This window comes from Rhamphochromis longiceps, linkage group LG16, assembly GCF_057381845.1.
Source record: "Rhamphochromis longiceps isolate RC_006_pf linkage group LG16, R_longiceps_female_GT1.1, whole genome shotgun sequence".
In the NCBI taxonomy this organism is placed as follows: Eukaryota; Metazoa; Chordata; class Actinopteri; order Cichliformes; family Cichlidae; genus Rhamphochromis; species Rhamphochromis longiceps.
Window position 1 is genome coordinate 39,126,141 of NC_140572.1, and position 13,840 is coordinate 39,139,980.

A 13,840-nucleotide genomic window follows, 5' to 3' on the forward strand; every position below is an offset into this window, starting at 1 on the left:
AAGGCCCGACTTACTCTGATAGGATGTACGGATCCTTTTCTTTGAATCTGAATAAAAGTTAGACAGGCCGCGCATGCAAAACTCTGTCAGGCAGGCCCGCATGCCCACACCAGCAGCCACAGAGTCACCAAAGTAGGAGGGGGAGGAAGGAGTGGTGGAAATGAGGAGTGGGGTTTAAAGCGAGGAGAGGTCAAAGAACGGAAGAGCGTAAGTGGGGCGGAGGCAAAGGAAGAATGGCAGTAATGAGAAAAGAGGGGACGTTAGTGAGAGGAATGCATGAGGATAGAGGGAAGGGTGGATGAGGAGGGTGGGGGTGGGGAGAGAGAGGAGGCGGGGGGGGGGGAGAGAAGAACACACAGGCTTAGAGAGGAAAAGAAAGTGAGAGCAAGCAGCAAGTGAGATCGTGTCAGGGAAGGGCACAAGAAATACCCGCGACTCCAGCAAACCCAGAACTGCTGGTGTCACTGGGGTCAGCAGGGAACATGTCATTACCAGCAGCATGGAAACCGAGCTCGGTTGTCATTTAATCATCTGCATTGTGACATCATTCTGAGAAGTAAATGCCCACATTTGATGGCTGAAAGCTTTCACACTCATACACGTGTGTGATGACAACAGCTAAAGATGTGGTGGGAGGCACAGGAAGTGTTCAGACTGGGCAGCCGGCACTGGCCTTTTGGCTGTGCTCTCCAAGTCTGCTGTTGAGCCTTGTGTGAACCGGAGCACAGTAAGTGCCTCAGATCAGCGCAGCACCACCCGCGGCACAGAAAAGGGCATGTTTGCCCGCTTCTATTTTCCCTTCTGTCTCCACATTGATTTTAAAGCGCTCACACAGAAGGTGCAGGGTGCAACAGCATGTGAAAAAATCACCAGAGTATTTTCAGCTCACCTGTGGGAATTACGCAATGAAACGAGCACTTGCTGCAAGTTCTTCTGAAATATTTACCACCGAGTTGGTGCCTGGTCCAAAAAAGAGTCGGCCTCTATTTTACACAGTGATTCCTAAACGGTGGGTCTGAATATCAAGCGCGTTAAATATAATTAAGATGCTTCAGAGGCCGTCAGCGGACGAGATCAGAGAAAAGGAGGAGGGATCAGAAACACCTGTGTGGCTCTTACAGGTCTAAAAACAACAGACTGAGAAATCAAATGACAACATGCATATGATGCCCATGTGGAATGACACGCAACCTGTTAACATGCACTTCATGTCACAGTGCAGCTCTATGACAGGCAGAGATGGGCAGGTGTGTGCTTGTGTGTGACAGACAGAGAGGAAGGACAGAAGATCCAGGCCGTCGTCGTGTTACAGATAGTCTGATGTTACTGTGTCTGCTCTCGTTTCCCCACTCTGACGGTTTTGTCCGAACTTCATCTTCATCAACGTGAATGCTAACGATGTGCTAACTGCGAGGCTAATGTCACATTTTTTGTTTCCAGTCAGCTGAGAGGAGTTTAAACACCACCACTTATTCTCACTAGTTTTTAATGCTGTGCCTAAAGCGTCAGTTTATTAAAGATGTTTTTATTTCAGCTGGTTTGTATTTTCAGTCCATTAAGCTCTCGAGGTCACTGCAGAACCATCCCGTTCAAAGTGGGATGTTATTACATTACACACTAAACACCTGCATTACAAACAAAGGCTCGATACGTCAAATCCCTGAAATCATTTCAGAAAATCCACTTTAATACATTTTGTTTCCAAGAGTTTTCACATTAAAAGTTTTGGAAGTTAAACTTTGTTTCTAAAATAATAAGAGTGCAGTTTGTAAAGAAACACATTAGAAAACAACAGCAGGCAGAGGCGTGTTTTTAAATTAAAATAGATATTTATATATTCAATTAATATATATTATATAATAATAAAAGTACTTTGTAATTATAATGTAACTGAATGTAAAATATTATGAAAACTAAGAGTCAGGGCTGAGTAGTGCATACTACCTTACATATGCTCTACTTCCCATCACTGTTAACAGCACCTGAACAGTAATGATTGATTAACAGTAATGATTGATTAACAGTAATGATTGATTAAATATTGAAGGAATATATTGAAACTGTCATATTTGTCACGCACTAGATCAGAAGAGACAGAAAGAGAAGAAGACAGAGGAGCAGAGAAAAGATCAGATTCAGTGTCTGGATGTCGTGATTATGTTGCACACTGAGTATCAGGTGTGTGTGTGTGTGTGTGTGTGTGTGTGTGTGTGTGTGTGTGTGTGTGTGTGTGTGTGTGTGTGTTACCTGAGGTGGACTGCCTGTTCCTGCGGGGGGAACGGGTAAGGCGCTGGTAGGGGTCGGTGCTTCCGTACAGATCCAGTGTTGACATACATAATATGACAGTTTTTTGCAAGTAGTCCACCACCGCCAGGCCGTAACAATTCCCGAATGCCAGGCTGGACACGAACACAACGTCAGGAGGGAAGAAACAAGCACATACGCACACACACACACACACACACACACAGACATTAGAGTTGTGCCAACTAACATGAAAAACGCTGTCAAATTAAGCATGAATTAAACAGTCTGCTTTTATTCCATGTTTCTAATACTTCCCAGAATTCCCACATGACTGATCGTCACCTGCCATGCATCATATGGGCTCAAATTGTGGTCATAAATATTTTGCACTTGTAAATCAGTTTTGTATGTGTAAAAGCAGATTTGCGTGTGGAAAAATACGTGTGAAACTCTGCACTCAGGTTTCAAGTTACAAGTACGAATTTTGACCCTATTTTTCTTCCTTTCATCTGATTGGCCAATGTCACGTCAATCACAAATTTAACTATCCAATCAGAGAACAGGTGGGTTTGGCTGTCGGGGGGGTGCTTTATGGAGCTTCAGGTCCTGAGGGAATAAATGCCCTTTTACATGCCAGCCCAGCGTGGTGATCTTTGTGTCACAGGTTTACGTGGAATACATTTGAAAACTAACCTTCCCGACACTGCATATGCTACAATATTGTGAGCACACCACACTTTCACTGACCTGAGCTACAAGGAGTAAAAATGTCCAATGGGAGCACAGCCGGCCCGTGGAAACCATTTGGAACAATCACTGTTAAAAAGCCTCATTAACTTATAAACATCTGGCCTGGACAACACATTCCCAGCAGCTGCAGCTGGACGATACGTTTCTGGGAACCACACGTGGATCGGGCTTTAAGCTTGAACCCAGAGGAGACAGAGCTGAGTCCTTATTGTGACATCAGCAGGAAAGCAGGCCGCTGTGCTGAGCACGTCTCTCTGACATCCTGATGTTATTCTGCTCTCACCAATAATCTCAGGAATGTTTTTATATTAGTGCAGCTCAAGGAGGACTGTGTCTGTGTGTGTGCATGTTCTGCTCAGTATGTGAGAAAGGCATCAAAAAGCCAGATAATCAATTGCTGCAATGTCACTTAAGATATGAAAAGCTTCAGAGCAGAGATTCAAATGGTGCGACTGCCTCGACCCGCAGAGAGCTTTTCTGAAAACTCCTCTGTTATTGGTTTCTGCCCATAAAGCTTCTATTCACAGCAAAGCCAGACAAGTGGTCTCAAACCCTGCGAGCTCAGGAAGTCATGCAGCTCCCGTTCGACTTGTTAGTCCACATCCAGTAAGTTACTTTAAAATAACAAAAGCAGGTAGAAGAAGACGATGTGCTCGTGTTCGTTGCCGCTCGTCACTGCGTGCTCTATCCGCTGTTATGGCTACGGTCACAGGACATATGGTGTTTTTCTCAGCTTGGCTCGCAGGTGTTACATTTGTCAAGAAAGCTCGAGAACACATTTAAATAATTTGGTCACGTTACATTAACTGCTGGCAGTAACAGCAAAATTACAAAGCTTACACATGGCCCATTATCATATTTACATCCTCCCGCCAGCCTCACAGTATGATACAGTACAAATACTGCAAAGACCAACTCAATGCTGCACAAAGCGCATATACACAGACCAAGAGCAACTATAAACACATCTGTATACAGCCGAGCCCTCTTACTGCCACATGCATGTTCTTCTCCTGCTGCATCACTGTTGCTGTTTATAATCTGGCTCTTTTCAGAAAATGAGAGTCAAATATCCTCGGTCTGTGCAGGTTTGGTTCCCTGCACCCTTCACAGCCATGCTTGTATTGTGCACTGATGCTGTTTTTATTGGTGACGACCAAACATACGGAAATGGATAATACAAGCCTACTGTTTGCTAAATGTTCCTAATTTAGACTCATAGACAGACACAGAGCTGCTCAGGACAGAGGGTTATGCCTCTGAAACTCACAGGCCGTAGGCTGAGTTGATGTCCAGGCTGGTGATCTGCTGTGGAGGTTCACCATCTACCCAGAGGAGCTGGATGACCAACTCTGACTGGTAGCCAGGAGGAACCCGAACCGCCCGGTCCTTCACTCTGAAACAGATGAGCAGCTTTTATCAACAGCTAATGAGGAATGATGTTGGAATGAGGAGTAACGGTCCAATTTACCCTCAAACACCTGGCAGAGCTTAAATACACAACACTGGCATGCACTGTAACGTGCCTCAGCAAGTCATTAGACCATCATACACCACCAGAGTGCTTTTCTTGACTTGACTGTACTTGAAGTCTACTGTGCTGCAGAGACGGAGGACTGTTATCTTACTTGAGGCAGGGGATGCTGTCTTTGATGCCCTCTGGTGTCCTGCTGCCTGGGCTGGCTGGGTGTTGGTGTTGGTGGTGCGGTTGGGGTGAGTGGGAGCCGGGCTCTGAGAAGCTGGGATTGTTTTCATTCTCAGATGGAGAGATGACGTCGTCCGAGTCACACTGCAGACGCACCTCTAGAGACTGAAACATGAGAGGAGACTCAGGGAACGTATCACATCAAGAGTGGGCTTCACCTTCAGTCTCCGTACATCACCTGACCACTTTAAGCACTCACCACTATCTGAGTGTTGGCATCATATTTGCTGAAACGATAGAGGATGATGTGAGCTGAGATGCCGACCACGCAGAACATGCGACTCTGAGGGCACCAGCTGACCATCTGAATAGCAAACGGGTCTTCTTCCACCAGCTCGGCGGCACGGCCCTCGCCTGGCTTTGGCTTCTCGAACACTTTGGAGGTCTTCATCTTGTACAACATCTGCAGCGTGACTGCACAGAGACATCTCAGTTAAAGCACAGTGCAAAGCGTGAAGTAAACGGCCATGTGCACGTGGTGATATCCCGACAGCTTTATGCAGTTTGCCATGTTACATCTTCATATTCTTCACCTTTTAAATTTCATGCTCTTTGTACAAATGTCTCGTCTCCACTTGGCGAGGCATTTTCACCCCGTACTGCTGCGATTGGCACAGCTGTACAAATGCATTAGACCAGTAATGTGTCTGGCTGAGAGGAGACTGGTTTGCACCACAGCCTTCTGATTTATTTTCCATTTAAAGCAGATGCTGCACCTTTAATAAAGCTGCAGTAGTAGAAACGTGTGCACACAGTAAACCTGGAAGCGTGTGCTGATCAAAGATGGCGGGGATCGTACGAGCCGTGTTGAGCTATTACAAACATACTGAGGTCAAACACTCTGAGTCACGACTAAAATAGTCAAAAGACGACTGTTATTTCCACCTGGACTCATTTCTGTCTGGATCAGTGTGGTGGGACGACCACACAGAACACAGCAGCCTTCAATGGCAGCACATCTGACAATCATCTACTAAAATAAATATGAATATACACCGACCAGCCACAACATCTTCAGCACCTGCCTAATACTGTGCCATTCACCCTGAGCCGTCAGGACATGGACTCCACTACACCCTGAAGGTGTGCTGTGGTATCTGCACCAAAGTCCCACAGATGCTCGACTGGATTGAGATCTGGGGAATCTGGAGGTCAAGTCAACTCCTCAAACTGGTTGTTGTGCTCCTCAAATAGTTCCTCAACCATTTCTGTTTTCAGTGCATTATCCTGCTGAGAGAGACCACAGCCATCGAGGAGCACCTTCTCCATGCATGGGTGTAGATGATGTGGAACAATGCTTGGATAGATGGTACGTCTCAAAGTAACATCCACATGGATGCAGGACCCAGGGTTTCCCAGCAGAGCATCGCTCAAAGCAACTGTCCCCGTTGGCTCGCCTGTGGTTCCCTATGTAAGCGACGCACAATAATCCGTCCACCTATCTGATTCATCAGACCAACCCACCTTTTTCCATTGCTCCATGGTCCATGTCTGATGTTACGTCTGATCGGTTTATATCATATGAACTTTGCTAAATAGATGTACGAAATGCTCTCAGCTGATCTATCATGTGATGAGGCATAGAGCTGAGATCAGCTGATCTGAAGCTAGTATGTTAGCTGTGGGTGAGTATGATTAGTCTGAACTCTTAGATTATGTCATTAAGCAATTAATGATATCACCCAGGTGATTGATTAACTGTGCTGTGGAACAAATGCATCGCTGCAATGAGAATACAGGAAAGCTTGGTGCACAGGACTTACTTGCAGATGCGTCCCAAAACTTAATCGATCCGTCAGCATGCCTGAAAAAAAATGTATTTAGTATGAAATTAATGACAACAAGTAAAACTTCCAACCTTCCCACTCACTTTTAGTCTAATTAGTCGTGTTAATGATTATTACCTCAGTAAATTTATCGCTGCATTTTTAAAACATCACACTGCTCATGAATCTGCAGCTCACCCGTCTTGTGGCTCACAGAGCTACAAAGTGAAGCTGGGTTCCTACTTCGTGAGAACTTGAGCATTTTTAGGTGTTTCACGCTGTGCTTTCAGCAGTGAAACGTCTCCACGTCGACCTCAAAGGGCCGGACTGCCACTGATATCTGTGAGTGTTACCCAGAAGCAAACGCCACCCAGCGAGCAAGCTTCAGAGCAGGTTAACATCTCTGACAAAGGGGGCCTGCTCTCTGCTGGGGCTGGCACAGATAGAAATCAAATCTACGCAGCGCTATAAATGTAGAAAAACCCACAGTCGGTGGTTCTGTCACCGTGGCGTGAGACACGGCTCAACTGTCCTTTTAAATGTGACGGGTGGTGTTAAAGAGGGGTCATCAGTATTCCTGTCAGCATTTCTAACTCACCCTGTGATGATGATCTCTGGATAAGTGTGGGAGCCTAATGTCCACGTCCCTCCACTGATTGGCCACTCCTGACAAAATAATCACAGCAGCACTGATTATTTTAAACACCCGGGCACATTACCCTTTCTTTCTGTCCCATTGTACCCTCGCTTTTCCTTTTGTTCTAAAACACAGGCTGTCATCCTCAAATACAAAACCGAATTGATTAAAAGTGATACGTGTGCTAATGATTACCTATAATTTAAAAAGTTCAACAGCAATTATTTTAGAAAGATGATTTTACATGACAAATTATGAATAAAACTCCCTTCAGAGACCAGGATATACCAAAGAACCGAAGCGCAGACACACAACTCTATACATATTTATACATCAGTTCTAGCATTGTATTTTCCGCACAATAAGGCGCACTTAAAATCCTTTAATTTTTTCAAATTATGAATTCTGATCGTGCTCACTGACCTTGAACCGATTTTATGTGCTACACGGCGCTCAAAAATCTGTCAAAAATGTTTTAGTGCGACTGTGGTAAGCTACGAAGCCACCGCGTGATGGATTGTTGGAGCATTACAGCTACTGTAGTCAGGAGCCTCACGGAGGAATCTGGGTCCTAAACTCCGTCATTTTCAGGTCCCAAATTCAAACGAACACTGCAGCATCACTGAGAGTTTAAAAACTGTCTAAATTCTTTAACCTTTAATAAAATGATCAGTGTTGCTGCTTTACCAGGTGTAACAATTAAGTTTAACATCCAGGCATCCATGAAAACAGGATTTATTACATTTAACAGAGTTAGAAGTTAGCAGGAAGTTAGCTCGCTAGCTTCCACCTAAACATGATATAGCATGTTCTGACTGAGAGATTTCTGAAAAAATTCAAACGTACAGCTCTGCTATCACTTCCAACATAAATGAAGACAGAAAACTAAACAGCAGTGACGTTTGTAGGGTTACTGAAGTTGGGCTAGCTGCTATATAATGATGTGCTACGTGATCACTAGCGACACAGCTATGTTAGCATAGCATAAACACAGTGAAGCTGGAGGATGAACGCTAACTTTTTTCCACTCGATAAAAGTTAACATGAGGGTTCCTGATGGTTAGAGACAAATGCAATCGCATGGCAGGATGCTGTAAACGGACCAAACTTCAGTCAGGAGAACAACTGAGATAATCCATCCACAATACGAGGTTAGTCATTAATATACTGCTACAACATGGGAATAGAGCCGCTGCCAGAGAATTCAACAGTAATGAATCAATGGTACACAAGTGGAGGAAGCAAGAATGACCTGAGTAAAGTTTGACTTATTTGACTGTTTTGTTTCGCTTAATGCACCTTATGGTCTGAAAATACGGTATGCGAGGATTACGTAACACAAGAAAATCCTCCCAACATGGATCTGCACAGCAAAGGCCGTACTCTTCCCCTCCTTTACCTTCTGGCTGTAGCCAGTCTTCTTGTGTTTCGCTCCTATGGAGTAGAGGATGGGGATGATGTCTGGTGGACAGTCTGCGAAATAGGCCGTGCAGGTCACTGGCGACTCATGGATGTCCATGGGATACGGGTTCTCAAAGACGGGGTAGCTGCAACAGGCAAGTACACAACGTGGTATATAGTAGACCTATGAACATGAAGCTATTCAGAATTATTCCTCAGCTAATCGAAAAGAATAATTCCAGTTGGTCCTCCCATGGAGCCCACAGGAAGTGGACACGTTCAAAGGTCTGGATTCTTTATCTGTTCTCCAAGCAATAAAAATTGAATGTGCCAATGACTCTAGCTTCATCTGCTTTATTGCCGATACAGTAAGATAAGAGCGACTGGTTCTTCTATGCACACATTAAAGTGTCACTAAAAGATGTAGAGGGGTGTTTCTGCAGAGCTCCAAATTCATGCCACTCCTTACTTATAATGAAGCATTTAAATACAATTAACCTGATTTACTTATAATGAACAATTTAAACACAATTAGCTCGTAATCAATGAGCTCAAAGACAATCTGGACATGTTTAAACTACTTTAGGTGTTATCAGGAGACATTTATATCTAACAGCTGTAATTAGCTAACCTAATTAACCAGGAAACTTCATTTATACCCGAGCATTTTGCTACTCCTCAAATGTATGCCTAGCCTAGCCTTGGGTGTTAATCTGTCAGGACATCATCGCCGCGTCCAGCTTCAATCTTTTATAACAATGATAGCGAGTTAAATCTACCCACAGAACATTGAGCTGTGCTTGTTCAAAGGATAACATCTTTGGCAGTTTTTACATAGGATCTTATCAGACCTCTGAAATCACAACAAAAGCACTGAACTGTTTCCCTTCAAGACACTGAGCTGCTGAGAGCAACTTTCTGATAGATCGATACAATTAATCCACAAAAGTCCTCAAATTAGGATAGTCCACATATGCTTATGGTCATACAGCATTATATGCTGATATCTCTCTGAACTACAGCTGCTTTCACTTTGTTTTGCTGAATGTAAGAACAGTTCCACTCTCTGAGTGATATTCTTGCACACGCGATGGTGTGATTCTGATATATGATGTCTAACTGTATGTTTCACAGTGACGTACTTGCTCTGTGTTAGATCCACCACGATTAAGTCTTTCTCCAGAAGCACGACCACAGCGTAAGGCTCCTGGACCTCTGTGAAGGCCGAATGCAAACAGAAAGATGGAGAGGTAATGCTAGTTACCACGACAACATCAAGGAGGGATGCAAATTTAAAATCAGCTGAAATTCATATAAAAATGACTCAACGTCAGTCGGTGGTAACACTTGGTGAGTTTTAAGGAAGTGTGCTCTTGTGATTTCCACATTATCACAGGATTACAGGAGAAGCCGATGGCACCGAGCGGGTGAAAAAACCCCCGTGGCTGAAAACCACATTTCTCTGAAAGGCTTCAAACTCACTGAAGCGAGACCACAAAAAGGGACACAGCTCTTATAATTGAATCGGTACGCCCTTACCGTTGTTGTAAGGAGTCTCGCACAGCACCATGAACTCTACTATGGGGTAATCCATCTCCAGCACAGTGATGGCCTTGCCGTGCATGATCGTCAGTGCCGGCCGTCGTCCCGCCTTGTCATATGAAAGACCCCCAGAGAAGATAACAAAAGGCTCACTGTTGTGAAGGAAGAGAAGGGATTTAGAGATGCTCACCTCGACAAAGCAGAAAGAAAGAATGAGTAACAAGTAAAATGAAACACGCTCTTGTTTCAAATCAAATTAAACGCCAGTGATCGATGAAATAAGTGACGCATACACAACGGTTGTTTGTTCCTGTGAGGACTCAAAAGAAATCTTTAAATCTCATCTCAGAGGTTAATATCAATTAAAAAAAATGCAGCGCTACGTCTGTGCAATCAGAAAATGAAATGTTTAAGACACACGCACCTGTTCCTGCAGGTCTTGTATTCCACTTTGAGAATAGGTTTGCACGACTCCTTCCTCGCATCCTTCTGTATCTTTCCTGCATCAGAGGAAAAAGCAAAGGAAGAGCAACATGTACAGATTAAAGTATAGTTTCATAATAAGATGAGAAGATGTAAGAAGAAAAGCTGTTGTTCACCTGTTGTTACGTTCATGTTTTTCCCTCTTTTAAGCTATTTGGAGTTGCTACCTGCTGCTTTGTCAAAGTGACCAATGCACGGCTCTACACTGTGTTCATAATGTTACACAATGTGAGCATAATCAGGACATAGTGCGCCACAGGAACCCCCTTGAAGGATCAAATTTAGTCTCATTTCCAACTGGAGTTTTGTGTGTTTGCTGTGTTTCCAGGTCCTCTCTTCACTGAATGACAGTCCATTATCAGAGTTAGCGTATTAAAGGGAGTAATTCATGCTTCTCATATTAACATCTTTGAAGAGAAGGTCTCCTAGCTTGGAGGCAGTGAAACCTTGAATTCTACCTTTCAACAAAGGCTCAGCACTTTCTGAACAAATGAAAGAAACATCATTTCTAAACTGTTGGAGCTCTGCTGCAGCATCTTTTATTGAACGCAATAAAAGGAATCATTTTAAGTGTACCTGGATTCTCTGAGAACAACTCGTCCTGTCGCAGATTTCTTCACATCATCATTATGAAAAGTGGCTATAAAAAGGTCATTTTGGTGCCCTTATGTACAGGACATTGTGCTTAAAACAGACAAAGTGTTGGCTGTAAAAAGTGAGAAACTTCTGATAGTTTAGTTAAAACACTACGCTGGCCAAAAAACTAAAACTTCTGGTTAATGGTGCTCTGCAACAGCCTGGCCTGCTGAGACCGGCTCCTTTAATTGGATACACCGTTAAGAAAATGGACGGATGGTTTCTGAACTATGCTCACCTATCCAGGTACAATGCTCATTACCTACATGTCACTGACACGGTTGTAGCTGAGAAACACAAAAGGCAAAGAAAGCCCCAGTCGTCACCGAGCTCTGCATCAAGCAACAGCTCAGCAGGTAAGTAAATGATGGAAAGCCAAACACACATGTAACATCTGTGGTTAAGTATTTAGAGCACTGTGCTAATCGCTAATTTAAATAAGCTAAAATTTGTGAGCATATTTGGCAGCTTCAGCAGTAAATTTTATAAATAAATAACAAGATGATGGATTTTTGCCCGACTGTGACGAAGTCGACTCAGCTGTGTGACAGAGGGAACAATGGCGAGTGATAACAGGTATGCAGAGGTTAGCCTGGAGTGTTAGAGGGGCAGTGTGACATGTTCAGGTTCAGACATGAACAGCAGTTTCATGCTTGGAAGAAGACAAACATCCATAATTCTCTACAAGAAGTCGATTCTGACATTTAAAAGATGTTCAAACTAAATACTGAATCAGAGTCTTTGTATGGATCTGCATAGGCAGCATGCTAATGCTAATCTAGCCTAGAAGAAGCCAGCGGCTGCTTTTTAACTTTCTTTGTTGTCAGTTTGTGTTCAAATGCAAAACCTAAAAGAAAGACGTGTCCTCATTAGGAATTTGTGTCAGTGTGTGGGAACGTAGCCTTGGGTTTACAGAGTTAATTGATAATTATGAGATAATGAATTTCAGGTCATATTAACATGAAAGTAACAAGTTCTCTGATGGGTAATTAAGTAACATACTCCATTACCTCTAAGGAAAGTAACAAGTAATAAGTAATGCATTACAAATTATTAGTAACTTATTGTCATATTGAAGGAAAACAAACACATAATAAAATCAAACTGGTTTTGATTTCTGGAAGTAAAGTACGTTTCCTTACAGAGGTCACAGATAGGTGCTAACTAAGCTAATAGCGCTCTGCTAGTTTTGAGCTATTTCAAATCACTCAGCTGGACATGTTTGTGATATCGGAGCATTTTGGAGTATATTTAATCCAATTCTTTGATAACTAAGATGCTGCTCTGCTGTGAGCTCAGTGAAGTTTGTTGCTTACCACACACTCAGACTATGGACACACCATGTTAGTCACGTTAGCTAGCATTAGCTCAGTTAGCACTCCTTCCCCTCACCTAGCCTGCTACTAAAAGCCCGAGGTGCTGCAGTCGAGCCGTTTAAATGCTGAATTTTAAACCCTCACAGTTTTTAACTCATTTATTTATAACTAAAAATGTCCGACTATATCATTCTCAGCAAATAACATTTTAACTGTTTACTCTTCTTCAGCTTTATGTTCTTAGTTGACCTCTACTCATTTTCATGCCTCCCTTTCCTCTTCCTCCCGTTTTCGCCCTGAGTGACACTAAATATCTGACAAATAAACAATCTGCTGGAATTCAGCTGTGCCCCCCTCCCCGTCAGCCACATCCTGCCTGCTTTTTGCTTTGTGATTTTGCCTGAGATTACAGCTCACAGCAAGAAAACACAAATCTGACGAGTTCGGTCGGCCCTGCATGAGAGGAAGCCGTAGGGAGACACGGCAGAAGAGGAGGCAGATTTCACCGAGTGTGGAAATCAAAACGAAGCAGCAGCGAAACACCGCACATACGACAATCACTGCTGGATACAGCACAGTCTACCCTAAATGTGCAGGTAACCGAACATGAATGTTGGTGAATGAGACTGAACGGTGGCTGGTTACACTGAGAAAAGCAAAGACATAACCACGAGCTGCTCGGCAAATCAGATGACAGCATATGGTCCACAGAGGTTTGTTTACAGATTTTGATATTCAGATCTATACAAAGAGTATAGACCCAGGATTTGTCTCTGGGATTATGAGAGTGTGTGTGTCTCACCGTGAGGGAAGGTGACCTGGAATGGCTTGGTGGTGTTTCTGAGGTTCCACAGCGTCAGGCTGCCGTCTGAGTGACTGCACATGAACTGCTTCCCTTCGTGATGCCAGCTGACAGAGTGGATGGCCTGCACCGATCACACAGAGTCAGTGTTTCTCTCAAAGTCATAAAGCACTTCAAGTGAATCATTGTGTCATGCAGTGCCATGAGAAAGAAGCCTGATTGGGGAAGAGGAACCAGGAGTCCTGCAGCAGACCCCACACGACGCCGAGCTCGGCGAGCGGCTGTGACCAAAGTCCACCGAAGAACTGAAGCAAGTTCAAATGAACTGTAACAACCTACCGAACAGCCAAACCGAAACTGCACACAGGAGAAATTAAGCCGATTCAGAAGTGAAACGTGATGACACACGACACTGATTCTTACAGCATTTAGCTTTAGGCCAGATCTGGAATAAAACCTCGTTGGTATCGTTGTTGAATCCGTCCTCACGTAGTGTCAGTGCCCTGCTACGCTTCAAATGAAATATGAGACAAAGGACGAAGATAATAATCCTTC

The 13,840-nt window shown here is 43.7% G+C and overlaps 1 protein-coding gene across 3 annotated transcripts in view; it reads right to left on the reverse strand.

The window, feature by feature from the left end:
- Nucleotides 1–13,840, reverse strand: part of stxbp5l (syntaxin binding protein 5L) — a 133,307-nt gene that overhangs the window by 31,147 nt on the left and 88,320 nt on the right. For 2 of the 3 annotated variants that reach the window (XM_085385098.1, XM_085385097.1), the window contains exons 8-18: nucleotides 13,286–13,409; nucleotides 10,473–10,548; nucleotides 10,046–10,200; nucleotides 9,649–9,721; nucleotides 8,505–8,652; nucleotides 7,067–7,134; nucleotides 6,466–6,506; nucleotides 4,902–5,116; nucleotides 4,626–4,807; nucleotides 4,268–4,393; nucleotides 2,248–2,399 (exon numbers count right to left, since the gene is read on the reverse strand). In XM_085385098.1, the coding sequence (XP_085241224.1) occupies nucleotides 2,248–2,399; nucleotides 4,268–4,393; nucleotides 4,626–4,807; nucleotides 4,902–5,116; nucleotides 6,466–6,506; nucleotides 7,067–7,134; nucleotides 8,505–8,652; nucleotides 9,649–9,721; nucleotides 10,046–10,200; nucleotides 10,473–10,548; nucleotides 13,286–13,409 (1,360 nt within the window). Of the gene's footprint in view, nucleotides 1–14; nucleotides 84–2,247; nucleotides 2,400–4,267; nucleotides 4,394–4,625; nucleotides 4,808–4,901; nucleotides 5,117–6,465; nucleotides 6,507–7,066; nucleotides 7,135–8,504; nucleotides 8,653–9,648; nucleotides 9,722–10,045; nucleotides 10,201–10,472; nucleotides 10,549–13,285; nucleotides 13,410–13,840 lie in introns of all 3 variants that reach the window. The other variant, XM_085385099.1, reaches the window with a different exon arrangement.